This window comes from Ammospiza nelsoni, chromosome 7 (assembly GCF_027579445.1).
Source record: "Ammospiza nelsoni isolate bAmmNel1 chromosome 7, bAmmNel1.pri, whole genome shotgun sequence".
Lineage (NCBI taxonomy): Eukaryota > Metazoa > Chordata > Aves > Passeriformes > Passerellidae > Ammospiza > Ammospiza nelsoni.
In genome coordinates this window covers 25690302-25708984 of record NC_080639.1, presented here as the reverse complement: position 1 = coordinate 25708984, position 18683 = coordinate 25690302, and the positions used below count along the sequence as shown (strand labels likewise).

At 44.7% G+C, this 18683-nt stretch overlaps 1 protein-coding gene across 1 annotated transcript in view; it reads right to left on the bottom strand.

Annotated features, from left to right (window-relative positions):
- Positions 1–12392: 12392 nt before the first annotated feature.
- MARCHF4 (membrane associated ring-CH-type finger 4) overlaps positions 12393–18683 on the bottom strand; it is a 93966-nt gene continuing 87675 nt past the window's right edge. Inside the window, exon 4 of the mRNA XM_059476323.1 lies at positions 12393–12754. Coding sequence (XP_059332306.1) covers positions 12393–12754 — 362 coding nt within the window. The remainder of the gene's footprint in view (positions 12755–18683) is intronic.

The following is an 18683-nucleotide window of genomic DNA, read 5'->3' as shown; positions in this document are numbered from 1 at the left end:
TTGTGCGAGATCATGAGTGATTCCCTTTCACAGATTTGTTACTTTGCAAAATTTAATGGGCACCAGCAGCTTTATCTTGTTGAGCCTCTGATCTCCTTCAACCTTACAAATAGCATTTTAAAGCCTCAAAACACCTCCCTGTGCCTCTTCTTGTTTGCTTTGGCTGTCAGACAAATGCCTTAGTTAAACATTTTCAGGCATGATTTCTAATCCTGAGGCTGTCCTTTAGCATGAGCCTGTGCTTTCCATCAGGGCAGCTTTGTGGCTATGGTGGCTTTACTTGCTCCATTTTGTCTGGTACTCAGGCTCTTTCTACCTTTCCTTTTCAGTTTTCTCAGGATTTTTTGCAGGCCTTAAACAAGAAAAACTATTCCCTAAAGCTCTGAAAGAAGTTAGATGTTCCTGTTACAAGATGTGCTGTAATGATGAGAGTCACAAATGGTGACAGGCACAGGACTAGCTGCCTTGCTCTTTAGACAACAACTTTTTGCTAGGCTTCATCCACAGCCTTGAAGAATTTGCTGTTTAAAAAATCCTGGGTTTCCTCTGAGTGTTTAGAAATTCAGGCCTGAATTTTCAAGAGGTAACAGTAATTTGAGGTGCTAGGCCTAGAAAGCCTTTTTTTTTTTTTTTTAACTTTTAGGAAAAGTTGAGCAGTATTTTACTTTATGCTTTTTGCAAATTCAGAACTGAAGTTGAGAATAAGAGGCAGGTTTCAAGCAATAGATGTAATGATCTGTAGACCCCAAGCACAATTAACTGCAGGGCTGAGAGGTTTGGTAGCTGGAGTCTCACACTGACTGTGGACAATAGGAAAACCTCACAGTTGCTGTAGGTTCCTTCTCCCTTTTTCACTGCTTTGGGGGGTGTATCTTGTGTTCAGCCTGGGCAGCCACACTTGCTTCCTCTGGTTAATAAAATCAGGGGAAAAGTAGCTGATGCAACTGCTGGGTATGTGGGACATGCAAAAGAGGGGTGGGTGCTTTTTTCCCAACTTTACAGATAGGTGTCAGTTTAAAATTGAGACAATGGAGGCCAGTCAAGCATCTCAAATCATGCTAGACAACTGTGTGGGCAGTTTGGTGCTGAACACAATTGAGATGAATAATTCCTGGGAGGCACCTATTTTTCTCTGATGATTGCTAAGGAAGCTTAGAATTTGACAAGCGGCCTTTAGATGTATAAATTTGGGTGAGCTGTAGCTGTAGATGACTACATTAAATACGTACAAAGGCAGGTGGAAATAGGTGGCCTCAAGCATTGCTCAGCTGGCAGAGGTGCTTTACTGGAGACTGAAGACACAGAGAGCTTCAAGGGTCACTCCATGTGCTGTGAGCAGACACAGCTCCAGATATGGCATCTTTCACCACCAAGAAACTTTATCTGAATGGAAAGACATGGCTTGTGTGTGAAAGTGGCACTCGGCGAAGCGATTTTGCCTTCCTGTACACCAGTTACAGCTTTGGGAATGATCCATTATGCTCTGACCTGAGACCACTCTGAAGTTTGATAGAACTTTAGTGGTGCAATAAAGTTCACAGTAGCCACAAATTAGAGAGAAGGCTTGGGCATTAAAAAATATATATATAAAATAAGGGAGTTTATGGGTGTCTGTTGTTATTTAATGCATTAAAAAACCAGGGCATGGTTTGCATTAAGTAATCAGTGCTTGTTGCTCCCAGCTAAACCTGAAATGAGACTGAGTGAAATACTTTAATTGTTCTCTGTAAGGTGTGCAACTCTGTGTCTGTCTTGCCTGGATGCATGGGGATATTTTTGGCTCTTTTTGAGGATGGGAGGCCTTGTTTACAAATGTAACTGACCTTGGTAAGAACTCAGAATATTTCAGCTGATTACCATCCCTGCCTGTGAACAGGCTCTTTTCCCCCATGCAGGCACCTAACTATGGTTTAACTATGGCTAAATAGTAATTTTTGCAAATCCTGCAGCAACACAGGCTCAGTTGACCTCGCAGAGCTGATCCACTTACTGCTGTCCCATGCTCTTGCTTAAGGATTGCAAAACCAGAAAAGTGCTGAGGAGCTGAGAGAACAAAATGCCCCAAGGGCACAGGCCTGGTCTTATGCGCCCACTCAAGCCTGAGGAAAAATCCTGCAGATTTCAGTCAGGTTTATGTCAGCCCCTTAGGTGATCGCATTCAAAATTAAAAACCTTGTTGTCTATTTGATAGACTTATATTACCCTGGGAATTTTACCACTGTAACTGCAGACAGTTGTTTGCCATCTCCTTTAGAGACGGGCATCCTCTGGCCATGGAGTGGACAGTGTTGTGTTGCCTCTGGAAGTGGCCAGTAACTCCTGGATGGGAGGCACTGACTTGCTGCTTGAAATTCTCAAACAAAATTATTTTCTCTTTAAGATTCAGGTAAATATATTCCAAATCAGATTATACCTACATTCATTGTAGTTTAGGTTTTGAAATTTCCTCCCATTTCTAAACCAAAATACTTGCATGTTTCCAGGAGTTAAAACATCTTCCTGCCACCATCTTGCCTCTAAATCTTTTTACTCTTGAGCCTGTGATTTTTTGCAATTCTGCCGTGAATTTTGCAGCTTGAACTCAGATCCCAATGTTTTGGCAACACTCCTTTCTGTGTGTGAGGGAACCCAGGCTGCAATATCACTCAAACCTCCCAGCTGTACAGGCTGCCTTGGATCTCTGTAGAGCAACCCAATGTTTCAGTATCCCCGTTCTCTTGAAATCACTGAGGTGGCAAAGGCCACAGTGCGTTACAGCTGCCACAGCTCAGCAGAGCCATGGCTGGCTGATGCAGGAAATTCCTTTTGCAGAGCACATGATGGCTTTTAGCAATGGAGCTGTGTGCACTGAATTAAACCAGCCCTTGGAGGCCACCTGGAATTAGGAATAATACATTCTATTAAGAATAATTGGGTTTGGGGTAAGATGATGTGTGCAGTGTTTGTGTTTGTCTGGCCTGGGTGATGCAGGTTTTTGTGAATCAGGGGATATGATCTAGCAAGAATTGTTTGTCAGGCTGCAGTCTGTGAAGGAACCAATTTTGGTACTGGACTCATAGGCTGGTTGCAGAGGGCCCCTTGAAGCCCCTTTTGTCCATGTTTCATGGCTTCTTCCTCATTTCCCTGAGGACCCTCTAGGACCTGTCTCATCCTCTTTATTCCAAACCATCAGTGTTATCACTGCAGTAATCAATAACTGCCACCAGCCTCTTAATTTATCTTCCTTCTCTCTATCAGTCCTATCCCTGCTTCCACTGTAATAGTCCTTCTTTTTTGTCCCTCATTTCTGATTAGCACAGCTGTTGCTTTACAGGCACCTTCTTGTCCTGCCTATTTCCTTTTTCTCTATTTGTTCTTTTCTCCCTCTCTGTCTCTCTGCATTTCAATAGACTTACTGGAATAGACCTATATTAAAAAAAAAAAAAAAAGTGAGAGAAGAAAAGGACTTGTCTGCTTCTAGGGGATGGAGGAGGAACAGACTGCCTAACTCCACAGAGCAGCATCCTCACATGTGCAAGCATGGGCAAGTTCAGTGATCTTTTGGCATAGGTAGAGTTTTCAGAGCTCCTTGTGACCATCTTGTGGTGAAGCACTGCCCCTGCTTTCCTCCTGAGATGGGAAGGCCGTGTGGCTGATGGCACGGGGCTTCTGGGCACATCACCTTGACAAGGGATGCTCTGGGCATTCAGCAGGCACCTCAGGAACAAGGGGCAGCCTCAGAAGGTGTCCTGGGCTACAGCTTGGCTGCCACGTGCACTCAGGAGAGGAGCTGTGCCTCTAGCCCAGCTCTTTTCCATCCCTTCCAGCCGTGTCATTGGTGATTGCTTCCACTGCGCTCCCTTCCCCTGTGCACGCTTGCTCTGAACATTGCCTGTGTTTTGGTGTTTCCACAGCAATCTGTGGAAGACACAGCCCAGAGCAGAGGTTGACTCCAGCACTGGTTGGCAGGAGATGTTCTCTGTTGAGGGCAGTTCTGTACAGTCCCTGGGAAGGACACAGCACATCAGGGTGGGTACTCTGAAAACAGCTGCATGTACTCACCATGGCTGCCTCAAGCTTCTCTCTTGGACACAGGGAAGACACTACACAGGAACCTTACAGTGATGTTTGGTAAACAATTTTTGCTGTTGAATGCCATGAACAATTGATAAGTCGAAGTGCTAACACATTGTGCTAGGCATGCTGAGCCCTGGCCCTTTGTTCAAATCTCCTTATGTGAAGTCTTTGCCTCTGATGTGTAAAGAGAAGATAAAAGTTTACTGTGTGAGGCCCTGTGTGAATTGTGACCAGAAAGAAAGAGATTTTATTGTAACAAACAAACGAGAAAGGAGGTGAATTCCACAATGTGTTACAAGTGAAGAGAGGAAAGGAAAAGATTACCAAGAGTCATTGATTTTCTTTTTTTATTATGTATATTTTCATTAGAAAACAATCTTGAACACCCAGGAATAGTTTTCTAATAAACGTAAGCTCATGAAGAGCACTTGGAAGTTTCCATTCTGGGTTCAGGAGAATGATGGGACAGTAACACAGTTGACATGGTCATTCCTCTTAGTCAGCCCCTCCCTTGTGGCTGATCTTTCCTTACATTGCAGCCTTCCCTTCCCCGTGCTTCCTGCCCTGGACAAACCCCCCCCTTCCTCCCAACCCCACAGACATCTCTGAAGCTGTCTCAAAGAGAGTATTTCTGCATGGACACACCATTGACTCATCTCAGCCCTCAGAGAACAATGGGATTTCTGGCAGGCCTGAATGAGGATCCCAGCAGCAGACCTGGGGGATCCATGCAGAGACACTGCTTCCTCTCCTGGGCAGACCCTGTAGTAGTGAAGGAGGCCTTAGGAGTGACTTCAAAGGGGACTCACATGTAGAGATGCAGAATTTGCCCCCTGGGGACGAAGATCCAGGGAAGTGTTCTTGCCATCCCTGCCAGCTACCTCCATTCTTGCACTCAGCCTCTCAGGGGCAAAAGTCCTGAAGGGATTGATGCATAGCTACGGGCTGGTTGTGCTTCTGGAATGAGGAAGATTTCCTCCCCAGGCCTGGCCTGCATTGCCTACAAAAGGGTTTGTTTATAATGCAGAGCTGATGTAAATGAGCCAAAAACATGGGGAACAAGGCCATTTTGATTTGCTACCGTACAAAGCTGACAAAGATTCTTGCTCTCCTGTCATGAGAACAAGCCTCATCCAGGTTTACCACCATCTAAACTACAAGTGCTTTGTCCTCACTGTGTTTCTGGCTCAGGTACATCATCCACTGTAGTTACCCTGAGGCTAAGAAACAAAAGATTCCCCATGCCATTATCCCACAGCTTGACAGCAGTGAAGGAGATGCTTGAAAGCGGTTGCTCTTCTGGATCAAGAAGTGAAACTCCATGAAAAAGGGTTCTGCTGGCCCCATCAGTCTAGAGGGGTGGGAGGAAGGTTTGTGTGCCTGTTAGCAAGGAGTAGAAAGGCTGTCCAGATTCTCACCTCAGAGACTGCTACCATTTGGTAGCAATGGATCACCCCTTTCCAAAAGAAAGTGAAGATGATGGAGTAGTGAGTGAAAGGGGAGGGGGGTATCACCTCATAAGAACACAGGTACTGAGATCAGCTGGTCAGAGAACATTAATTTTTGTCTCTCTAGCTAGAAAGCAAGATCGGGTGGGTTGGTTACAAGTCTGTTCATCCTTATAGGAAAAAGGATCTCTATAAAGTGTGGTAGAAGAACTCCCAGAGAAGTGTGTCAGGCCGGATTTTAAAGGAAAGCTCTCCTGTGATGAAGACCTAAGAGTAGAGTAGCTCTCATCAGCTTGAGCTGTGAAAGGATGAGACAGGTCCCTTGCAGGGGCACGATGGGCATGTGCAATTTTTGTGATTATTAATATCATAACCTGTATCAGTTGATGAAAGCTGCCCAGCAGTGACCTGCTGACAGGTGGTGATCCTGCCACCCAAGAGTGCAGCTGGAGACAAACAGCCTGATCCATCCAGATGGGAGCTCTGGTACTCTGGTGAAGGCTACACTCTAGGAAGTCTCCTTGAGCAGACTCAGTCACTGAGGCTGTCTTTGAATGATCAGGGAATTGAATGTGATATCCTAATTCTGTTTGGCAAAGCACGTCTTGATGTATAATATAACATAGAAAGGAGCATCTTATCTTAGTACATCTTCTCTACTGTTACTTACTTCTTTAAGACTTGGGTATCAGAACAATCCTTTTTAATTTCCTCTCCTTTTTTTTTTTTTTTTCCTTTTTAAAGTAAGAAATATGGGAAATGTGGCTTGGAATAGAATTTCTGTCTGAGTTCTTGTCCCATTTAGAAATCCATCTCTTTTCAAGCAGTCGTGATGGCAGCTGTTTGTGCTTTTGCATCATTGTGCTTGTTTGAGGCTCAGGTAGTTTTGAGGGATCTTTAGTCTGTTTCCTGCTGCTGGAGCTGAGTGTCTGTTTTCCACATATTTCTGTCTTAATTAAAAGCTATAAAATAATGAGCATGAACTAAAGATAGGCCTAGAGTGCAATAAATGTATTTCCTTCTTCTGTCTTCTCTTTGCCTGAAGTCAAACCTTATGTTGCATTTTCCACAGCAACTCCCTGGCTTCTGACAAAACTTATTCAAAAATCAAGTATTGTTGTAGGTTTATTCAGGTTTTTATCTCTTCTTTATGTTTTCAGGATAACATTGATAAATGTATATGTATATGTTAACATACCTATTATCTTGCAATTCCAGTTCTGAAAGAGAAAAAAAAAATCTTTCATCAAATGAGAAATTCACCCACTGACCTGGAGGTAATTTGAATAATGAACTAAGATAGTTTTTGATGTTTGTGTAAACAGCACAGAACTGTCAGATTCTGCTCTCCTTTTATCCGACATGATAGATGTGAGATCAAAGACAGCCTGCAGTAACTGCTGCATGTCAGACTTGCATTATTGAGGGAAATATTCCTAGAGCCACTGGTCCATTGCTGCAAAATGGAGGAAACCAATTGGTGTTTTCACCCTATTTCCTTCTGCATGTAAGAAATGGTGAAGGTCAATGCAATAGGCTCCTACACTTGCTTGTCCTCTCAGGATTTGAATGTCATTGTTTATAAGTGGAGTGAATTTGCCTGTCTGGAAATGTGAAGGATGTAGCTGTGTGTCTGTTCATGAGATCTTCAGGGCCAGAGTCTAAGGATGGCAGAGGGGATGAGGCATCTGTTGCCTCAGGAATGAGAACAAGCAGTCACAGGGGAGATGATGCTGGAGGGGAGATCAGGGTACTCAGCCAGCAGTCCCTATGGCAATTGCACTGCTGACTGCTTTCCTCCAATGCTTGACCAACATAAAAGAGAAAGGGGAAAGGAGCAGCTCCTCTGACCATGCATCCTCACAAGAAGATGGACAGGAATCCTGGTGGAGGTACCAAGGTTGGGAGTGGTAATGGTGAAGCCTCATCCTACACTGAAGAGCATTAGTGTTTTGCTTAGTCAAATAATCTTTTTCTCTTAAGGAAAACAAAGAGAGGATGCTTGAATGACTGACCACTACAAGTGGACAGAGGATGGTCTTCAGAACTGGAAATTCTTCAGAATGGTCCTCCAGCTGCAGCCACTGGCTCTAGAGTTACTGCTGCCATATCAAGGGCTTTGAGAAGAGCCAGTGATCTGGTAGGTGTGAATAGTATTCTCCTGTCTCCCTGAGTGAAAACAGGACAGCCAACACTTCTCTTGACTCAAATCTAAGCTGCTGACTTTCTCTTTCCTTGGGTTGCCCATCCCATCATGGGAAGGATGGGCACTATCCTTCACCACTTTGCTTGGGAAACCATAACAGGGAACAGACCAGATTTTTCTGAAAAACAGCCCACAGTTTTTTACATTTTAAATTGGCAATCAAGTGTTAGCTGAGTATATGAGTTTTGCCAGCATTTGTCGTTTATTTGTAGCAGCCAATTAACAGCAGGCACTGAGATTGGCAGAGTAAATATATATCAAAGACTGATGGTTATAGAGTTTGACTTACTGATACAGACTCTTAGCATTTCCTGTGTTCTCTGGTGACCCTTGGGTTAGTGCATGTGCTTGACCCCTTGCAGGCACAGAGGAGGAGGGTTTGAACTTGGCAGTGAGCATTTACCAAGAGACAGGATGGCAAGAATGGAAGAGCTGTGGAAGCTGGAGGCCAGCACTGATGTTTCAGTAGGCAAGAACAGCATTGGCAACTGACACAGAGCAAAACACCTCTGAAGAGCATAACCAGAAAAGCATTACCAGAAAGACCTGTCAAAGCTGACAGAAAATCAGGGGAACTGGCAGAAATCACAAGATTGAGCAGGACCATACACGCACGATTTCTGATGATGGCTGAACACAGTCCTCCACACTGACCACCTCCAAACAATGCTGGAGGTCCACAAAGCCCAAGAACTGAGGGGTCTCCACAGTGATAGGACCCAGAATTTTCTCCATTGGGAGAAACAGCTGCCAAACTCTGCAAGCTTTGTTTGTCAGTGGAAGGTGATCTGACAGCTTTGTAACAAAGTACAGGGAACATCTCTTCAGGGACCCAGCAGACAAGACTAGAATAAAGACATGGGGAAGAAGAGATGCCTCTGCAGCATAGCTCTGCCCCATCTCATCTATCTGCTAGAATCACCCAATACACAACTTATTTTTCATGTCTCAGGAGCGTACTGTCTCCATTTGCACCTTTGAAAGTCCTGCATAGTAGCACAAAGGGGACGGCACAAGGAGATTGTGGGAGATGAGAGAACTGTGCCATGGAAGGAAGAGATCCTCAGTATTTCTGCCATCAAAACTTGGAGAAGGAAAGAAAAAGGGAATTCAAAACCCCAACCCCCACACTAAATTTGCACTTGTTCTCGCAGGCTGGCAGCCTAGAAGTTCGTAAACTCAGAAGTACCTTGTTCTGGAGTAAACTGTTCTGAAATAGTTTCGAATGGCTTCCCCCGAGTTTGCTTTGCTGGTGGCAGCCCTTCGGCTCCCATGCTGGCACGTGTATGAAGCTCTTTGAACAAGTTTTGACCTTCCTTTAGCCCCTCTGCCCATCAAGCCAGCTAATGACATGCTTCGTATTGCACAGAACACATACAATTGACAAGTTCATAGTGTTGTTTAAATATTAAACAGTCTAGACAGGCTTTTGAGTCTTACGCCACTGTGAAAAGGCTCAGACCATGCCCATCTCTGAAACTGGGCTGCGGGATCATTTGCACAGTAAGACAGACAATAAGACTTGTATACATTGCCATGCAACAGAATAGACCCCAAACCGCCAGCCCTAAGTGGAAAGTTTATTTCTAAGCACAATATATGGAAAAAAACAAACCAACAAACCCCACAGATATAGAAAACGTTGTAGCAAATCCCTGGTCAAGTAGGACTTCATGTCTGTCACTATCCTGCACCTCACAGCCGCTTAAAATGTCATGCAATGGAGGAGAGGGCACTCGGGCGACAGCCTCCGCGTCCGCGCGAGGAGGTCTCCAGGGAGGAGAAGGCCGATGGGCTCCCGCTGTGATCCCACTGTAACCAGCAACAAAGGGCAGCGCTGCTCACCCCCACCACACACCTCGGCACTACCGGCGGTAGACTCAGCGCTTCAACAGGCTTTACCAACGTGGATTCTCACAACACCCCTGTGAGGTAGGTACGTATTGTTATTCCCCCTTGGCGTGGAGGGGGGACTGAGCCAAACAGCCCAAGGCTACAGAGTCAGTGGCAGAGCTGGAGTGAGAGTATGCAGAGTCCTGTGTGCTCAGAGTACACCACTCTTTCACAGCAAGTTGTGCTTCTGACCTCGTAACATTTTATCTGTTAGCCAAATTAAAGGAATTTGACTTCTCCATGTTAAATGAGTGGAGGGCAGGGAGGGAAACAACATCATGGGTGACAGCTGTCCCTTCATCTGTGTATACTTCCCCCTTCCCAAAAACACTATTATTATTCATCCCTCGGAATGTGGACAGCTTCCAGAACAGGCAAAGGAGTGAGAGGCTGCTGTGTTTGCTTGCTTTGGCCAGGTTTCTCTCTACTGAAGCAGTTCTTGCAGAGATCATTCATTGCAACACCTTCCTTCTGGGGGATAGCTACTTTCAGAGATGACTGGAGCTGCACCTTCCCTCTCCCTCTGCCCACCACCATCTCTCTTCTCCCCTCTGCCAAAAGCACTCTTTGGTAGATAGTAAATCTGGTCAGACAAAGGTACAGTGGCCTCAGAAACCATGCTGTTTCACACTGGTCCTCAGTAAGCTGGCTTTCTCAGACGGTGTTCCACCTCCCACATTCTCTGCCAGAGAAGTAAGTACCTGTTCTGTTGCATTCTGATATTTAAAGGGACACTGTCAAGTAATCAAGGTGAAAAATACGACCTTGCCTTAAGCTGCTCACCTCCATCCCCAACGCTGCAGGATGGCTGCAAAGCTCAAACACAGAGGCTGAAGTTTGACACCTTCTCCAGTCCAGAAACACCTGACCTGTGACAGCCTGGCTGCCAGAGGAGCTGGCAGCCCCCGTTTGCCCTGTCTCACAGAAGGTGTGAGAGGTGCTGGTACGATGATGGAGGGCAGCTGCTTTCAGCCATCGTGCAACATTGCTTGGCACTGCTGCTAAATGGGTGCAGTTTGGCTGAAGACTTTATCTTGATTTTGGAGGGAGCTGGGTTCAGGCTTGAACACTATGGGGTCATTGTTTTGTGATAGCTGAGCTTTTGCTCCTGAAAATCCCAGCTAATCTCTGTATTTCTAGGGTTCTTGCTCTTATGCTTCCTCTGTGGCAGCTGCAAAATAACCCCATAGAGTTGGGACATACCCTCCATAGAATGAAGATAGTCAGCAGGAAATCAGAAATATGGATTTCCTCCTGTCACAGAAGAAAGGTGGGGAGGAGAAGGACAGGGATAGTGAAAGGAATGGGGTGAGTGGAGAGAACCATACATGCCCAAATGGAAAAGGACAAAATCGGTAGGGAAAGAAATTTTATTTTCAAGCTTGTAAGAGAATATTACAAACAATGGAGAGTAAAAAAAGCCCAAACCCTAAAAACTATTTAAAAAGTACTTGACAGTGTCCCTTTAATATCCACAAATGATTCAGCCATTGTGCATTGAAAGAGAATGTTCCTGAAGAGCAACTGATACCTTCGAGGATATATCCCAGAGAAGGAGACTTATTAGAAGTGCTACACAGTCAGTCAGCAACTGTGCTCCCTCTTCAGACTAACTCTCTTTTGGATGATTGAATGGAATAGACTCTGTAATAAACTAACAGACTGGATGTGAAAGGATCAGCCTACAAGACTGAGTGAGACTGTTGCAAATTGAGCAGCAGAGATACAGACACCAAAAAAAAAAAAGGTACATCTCCAATGCGTGAGTGTCTGAATCAGCAAGGGAGCAGAAACCCACCAAAGATGGGTCAGCTTCTTGTGATTAGAGTAAAATGGAAGGAAATTAACCTGGAATGTCTGCATGGAAAATGATGTGTGTGGGTGGTAAGGTCTGGATGCTGGATTTGGGGTTATGAAGGCATGAATCACACCAGTACTTGTGCTTGAAACACCTGCGGAACGTTTGTACAAAATTTGCCAAAAATGCCTATACGTCAAATAAAGGTTATGGAGCACCCTCCCCCCTCCCAGTTCTACCCTCACAAACCCCTTGTCAGGAACATTATGAAAAAAACAGGCTTCTTGGTGAAATTTGGGTATGCCTGGATTTTGTTAATTTTTTCTTAGTGAGATGATTCAATCTGTCTTCTGTAAATCAATACTGAAAAATCCCCAGCCATTTCACTTCAGGTACCCCACAGTAAAACAAACAAGGCTCCAGTGACTCATGAAACAAAACAACTCATAGCCCTGGTTAATTGGAGTCTGGAAAATAAAACCACTCCAAATATTTCGTTCCCTTCCACGTTTTTATAAATCTCACACTACGTGTGTGTTTGTGTGCGCGTGCGTGTGTGTACGGGGGCTGTGCACAGAGCGTTACCTATTCCAGGTAATAGGATTTGTAAGACATGCTCAACCGTCTGTTCCTCTGCTTCCCCAGAACTCTGCCTACTCAGTTTGTAGTCTGTATTGCACTTGTTTTGTTGGTTTTTTTGTGATTTGTGTTGTTATTTTTTTCTTTTTTTTTTTCTTTTTTTTTTTTTTTAAACAGGCTGGAAAACATTAACCTCTTTAGCATGAGTGTGCAGCTCTCCCTCCACCTGCTTTTTTCCTTAGCTGGCCAGGTGCCGCCTCTTATATCTTGTGCAGTTACTGAAAAAAGAAAAGAAGAGAAGAAAAAAAGAAAAAATAAAAGGAAAGAGAAAGAAAAAGGCACACCATGCTCCTCTGCTTTATGAGTTCTTTGTCTCCTCCGCTTCTTGTTAAGGCCTTCTGAATTCCTCTGCTCAGACCGTCGTGACCCTCATGACGAGCTCTCTGTTACTACTAGACTGACTCCTCTGTTCGTGAGGCCTCAGGTGGCTGAGTATATGCAGGATGGTATAAGCACAGTGGTGGTCAGAGAGGGTGCCTGTGGCATGGCCGGCAGCCCGTGCCCCGCTGTCGGCTGGAGCGGAGTTAGTGGCTGTACCACCAGTGGAGGACGAGTGGGTGGTTTGGGAGGAGGGGCGCTGATTTGTCCTGGTCCCTGTTTTTTGCTCCTCCATGTCCTTTGTTTTGTCATAGTTCAGCACTTTCCACTGCTGATTGACCGCCTGCCACCGTTTAAAAATCCGGTAAACCGAGGGCCCTTCGTGTATTATTAGACCTGGAGGGAAGGGGGAAAGAAATAGACATAAAACACAAACAAAACTTTAGAAACAACCATAAACCTTCCCCAGCATTTTCCCCCAGTTAGCTGGCTAAGGTTAGCTCTCCAGCCAGTGCTTTCTCAGTGATAAATCCTGTATTTTAATTACCGACAGGCAGAGCACTGGTGCTTGTCCTCTGCTGGATCCCTTTTTCCCCTGAATTAAAGGGATTACGGTTTTATCTCAGCCATCGACAAACGGATCGTAAATGGAGCGCAGTGAGTTATGCTCTTACAGCAAAAGAGTATCTGTTTACCAACAAATGCCCAAGGTTTATCTCTCACTGGGCTAATTTTGCATGCTGCATAGGCATGATTCACTGGGCTCAGGCGTGTGTTTGGAGCGGGTGTAGCTGCAGCTGATGTGTCACTGACGGCTGCTGCACCAGCCTCGTGTGTGTGCACAGCCCATGTCTCTCCCCACACACACAGCAGCAGAGCAGACACACATGTGGAGGCCAGAGGCAGCAACTGAGCAGAAAAAGAAGTTCTGTCTGCACCCATAAGTGGTTTGTTATCCAAGGTAAAGTTCTGCTCATCTGCAGAGCAGGTACCTCATCCAGCATCGTTGCCTCCTCTCAAGGGAGAGCTCAGCACGCTTAACAGAAAGGGCAGAGGAGCTCTCAGTGTGTGCAGAGCATGCAGGCAGTGCCTGTGTCCTGCTGCCCACCTGCAGGCACAGGCTGATGTCTGGAGATGGCTCTGGGCTGTAGGACACAGCACTGCTAATGGTTTCTGTGTTCCTAAGAGAAGGAGCAGCTCAGGCCCCTCAGCAGCCCAGCAGTTATCTCATTTCCCAGCTATCTCCATCATCCTCCCCACCCATGCATGAGGACTAAGGAATTAAATAATTTTAGCTGCTTGGATGATGACAGTACTTGAGTATTAAGCTCTGCTACTATTACTGAAGTTGCCAGACCCTGGCTAGACCTTGTGGAAGCACTAGGTCTAGCAGTGGCTGCCACACAGGTCTTCTCCCCCGAGGCTGGAGGAATATGCAACATCTCCTGTAGACTAGCTCAGCACTGTAATATACCTCACAAGCCTTGCTAGACAATGGGATTTATGTGGAATGAGGGGAGGCTGAGTGTCCCTGCTTTGCAGCCATCTGTCTCTTAGGAAAGTGCCTTTGTGTCCCATGTAACTGAAGCCAGACCAGCAGGCAGGACTGGGTGAGTTAGCACTCAGTTAGAATGGTGAAGCCAACTCAGAATGGTGAGTTGGCTTCACCATTCTGGGTCACGATCAAGATTATAAAAAACCCTTCTAATAAGAGTAGATCTCTTGCCTTCCTGTTGCAATCATAAAAATACAAGAACAAGATTCACAAGAATCAAACCCATGCCTAAATAAAGGGGCTGAACTGACCAACAACATGTAGAGAGATGATGGGCACCCCAGAATAAAGTGGTTTACAGATATCACTGAATAATCAGATGCTACAGCTTTACCCACCACCTACCTTTTCCAAACACTTCCAGCTTCTGATGACAGATTATTACTGGAGACAACCTGTGCCACATCAGACCCCAAAACACCTGAAGGTCATTTTACCCTTAGGGCTAATCTCCCCACTACCCAGACAGTATGCAGGCATTTGGTTTCTTAGGATCAGCATTTGATGTTAGAGTTTAAATCCTTGCTTCAGTACAGACTGAGTTTCCAGCCTCCCTGGTTCTAAGCATAACTAGGAGCCCTGCTGACTTGATCCCAGATTAGCTTCAGGGGGACTCGCATTCATTGAAACGGGATGCTGAGCCTGCTCACTGGCTGTAGAAGTAACTCCATTGGATAGCTTATATGCAGATCTGACTATTTTGGGACAGGGAATGGTGCAGGGCACCACAGTATGAGAGAGCTCTACCCACTGGTTCCCACAGGCCACTGAGATTGCACACCCTGCAGTGCTGCTGGCTTTTTATAACCAAACCCAGTGATGTCATAATAGCAAATGTGGGTTTCCCTTCCTGCTTTGAAACATGGCTGAGGATTCTGACGTGGTCTGATCAAAGCATCAACCATAAAAAGCAGGACTTAGGGAAAGCCTGCAGATCCAGCCAAGGAGACAGAGCTTTGAAGCATGCCTGAAGTGGATCAGCCCATGACAAGGGACATTAGACATACATTTAAATGAGCTGTCTGATCATTAATGAATGAAATTCCACTCTGATCAGTGTTTCTCAGAGACCACTTTAAGCCTTGGATAAAAGAGCCAAAATCAAATGTTTTCTCTTTGGCTGTAGAACATTCTCCATAGAATCAAATCCATTCTACAAAGTATTAAACACCGAGCCACGACTGTAAATCTATTCTTAATTACCTTATCACAAATATTTAATGCGCAGCCTGATTCAAGAGGGCTGTTTATAAAATTCTTGTTTGTTTGCCTTCTAATTATAAATGTTTATGATCTTATGCAATTAACTGTGTGATGCTGATGGATGGGTTGCTGAGTCAATTGAGCAGCTGTTTTCTTAGATAGTTTTGGTTTCCAAATATTTATAAAAATACAAAATAACCTCTTTTCATCTGTATTTACTGGGCTTTAAATTACTTATCGATTTCCCAGTGTCAAGCTCAGGAAGCTGTAAAATTAAGAAGGAACCAAGTGGAGGGGCATGGAAGTGGAAGTAACAGTGATTCATTCACAAGAGGAAGTGCCAAGGGTAAGCAAGAGTCCATCAGTTAATATCAAGCTGCAGGATGCTTAATGCTCTCATTGAAACAAATCTTGTCTGCCTCAGATAAATTAGGATTGGAATTCTTACATTCAGCTCTGTGCATCTCTTAACAAGAACACCCCTCCCCTCAAGAATCATTCGTGTTGACTGAGGTGAAATGTTCAATTTAAAGGCCAGAATTCAGTGGGAAGTCCTTTAGGAAGGACTGTATTCAACTGGAGGTGTCTGTTTAGAAGCAGTTATTCCATAAGCCAAATCCTCTGTGTGAGTGTGTAAGATTGCAGGCTGGTGTGATCTTCTCTCTTTGTGCAGTCCTCAACACAGAAATGTCTATATCAGAGTTTCAGATGGATTCTGGGAGTGTCCTGGTCCTTTTCTACTTCTCCCCATTTTATCTCGCCCTCTTCTGATTCACAAAATCTGATCTCAGTGGATCCTCTGTGAAAACCACCCTCTTCAGAAGGAACATTTCTGTGATCTGTACACTTTTTAGTCTAGATCGTTGCCTCGTTGCTCCATGAAATCCCTAGTTTGTAGTGTTGGTGAAGTGAAACTCCCATGGAATGTGGGCACTCATTATGTGTTGCTCTCGTTCCCATTTGCTCATGTAGAGACCTTGCTGGACCAGCATTAGATGAAATTCCTTGATCTGAAAGTTGTTGAAAGCTGGAATCTCTTGGGAATAGAGACAGAGATGCATTGCGTGGGTGGGCTTGTAAGAAAACTCATCAAGAGAAAGGTCCTCAGCCCAAGGACCAGAAGAGCTCCTGGGAGAACAGTGGCAGAGTAACAAGGGAATTGTGTTTGTGTCTCTGGATGGGAAAGCAGGGATCAGCTGCTGTACCACCATCCTGTGAGACTGAGATTAACCCAGGGGGTTGTGAGCCTCCAATTTAAAGTAACTTTGGAGCAGCAGTCTCCCAGAAACAACATTCAGTGAATTCCTGAATGTGGTCAGCCTCTGCCACTAAGTGATGTTTTCCCCAGAATTTTCAGCCTCCAATTACCCTTCCTCTTATTCCAACACTTGCCATGCATTTTCTTGAAAGAAACAGGTAAAGTTTTAGGGCAGGAACTGTTTCATCTGTTTGCCAGTAAAGAAAACCACCAAAACAGGGCTTCTGCTGATGGTGGGTGGCTCATCACCCCTGCACTGACACTGATATTGTCTACATGAGAATAAAATCACAGTCCATTCCAGCCAGTTGCCTTCTCAAAAAGGCCCTGTCCTGTCACCTCTTGTTTCCACCTTCAGCAGGACTTTGCCTTTTTGTTTTCCTTTTCAAATGCAATTTCATCTCAGCCAGACAGCTGCCATGCTTCAGCCTGTTTCTGTTGCTTTCATTATTGGGTGTCAGGGGAAGATTATGGCAGCTGTGATCAAAGCTTAATGTTTGCCTCCACAGCAGCCGTGACTCAGGCCAAGGTAAACCAAGCTTTCTGGGAGATAACACTTTATTTGCAGGGCTTTCTCTCTATTGACATCATTGCATACACAAACCCTTCCCTCCCTTTCTGTGAATTCTTTAATCTTTTGTGACATTCTCAAATTTCAGCACTTTTGTTTCCAAAGCTCCACCAGCTCAGCCCTCACTAATCTTTTTGCTTTAATCTTATCTTATTTGCTCCATGCTTAGTCATCTTTTATCTTGACCTAAGAACAGGAAAGTGGCTGATGATCAATCAGGAAAAGAAATACAGGCTTGGAAAGGGGTACATGGTATCTGGCATCCCTCACCATTGTGCCCAGGTCGGTTCCAGCTGAATATGACAAATTCTCTGAACAGCCTGGCATTCTTAGGTGCTCTTGTGGCTGATACTCAAGGCTGCAGAGGAAATGGGGAAGAGGGTGAACCTGTGCTCTTCAGGAAATGGGGAAGAGGGTGAACCAAGGAACAGGGAGAAGTAGTTTTGTATTTGAAAACAATGTCATGGCATCAATATGACTCTGTACTTGGGCTGGTTTGGAGGAGAGTTGTGAACCCTGGAGCTGACCAGGCTGGGAATGAGGTAATGTCCTTCTTCTCCTCAATCCTGCTCATCATCTCCAGAATCTTTTCATTTCATTTCCCTTTTTTCTGCAGGTGAACTCCCCAGCATGGTGCAGTCCCAGAGCAGAGAGGTGCAGAATCAGCACTGTAACACCCCACCTGCCTTTTGATTCCCTGCTGAAATAAACTGGTCTGTCACTGTCTTCAGCAGTGTGACTGGTCCAGCTTGTGTTTGGGATTCTGATTTCTCATTCCTAAGGGTAATGCTTTGCACTTCTTTATTCAATTACATCTTGTTGATTCCTCCAATTTGCCAAGATAATTTCAAATTTCAAATGCTGATCTGATCCTCCAAAGTGCTTGCAGCCTTTCCAAGCCTGGTGTCATCTGTGTATTTTATAACAGCAGATCCTATTTAATTATCTAAGTCATTAATAAAAATATTGAAGAGAACAGAGTCCAAAAGACTCTCTACTTGAAATGTGTTTCCAGTTTACAGCACACCACTGATAACTACTGAGAAAGCAGTTTCTCCATTGGCTGTACACCTGCATTATAGTAATTTAATCTAGAACATGTTTCTCTGGGAGGAGAGTCCAAAGGCAAAGCACCAAGAGCATTGCCCAAGCCACAGCATATTAAACTAACAGCTTCCTCCTTAGCCACTTTGCAATTACCCTTCCAAATTACATCTGGTTATACTCCTGTGCTCACCAATTGGTTGGCTAAAAAAGATTCAGTATCTTTCTATGAATCAGTTAAGCTGATTTGCCCTTCATTTCCTCAGTGCCTACCTTCATTATCTGATAGAGATTATGTTTAAAGTTAGGTACTCTGCTTGCATTTCCCCAGCTGCCTGGCACCTCCTGCATCCTCCTCAAGCTCCTGATGATGAAATGCTCATGGGTCAGCCACTGCTCCTGCAGCTGCCTCTGAAGTTCATTAGGACACGCTGACAAGGACAGAGCTAACTCATTTGAATATTTTTGAGGCTCTACTTTTCTGATTCTGCCCTGGGCTCCTTTCTCCTCATTAAAATTATTTTAGTTAAGTTTTGAGGACTGAAACAAAGGCAACATTTAACTATTTGGCTCTTTGTTATCAAATACTATTTGAGCTCTTAGACTTGCCTTGCTCTTAATTCACTTATGCTTATGGACCCAGTTATTTTTGCCTTTTGAATCTCTGGATGGTCATCTTGGGGCTCAACTCTGA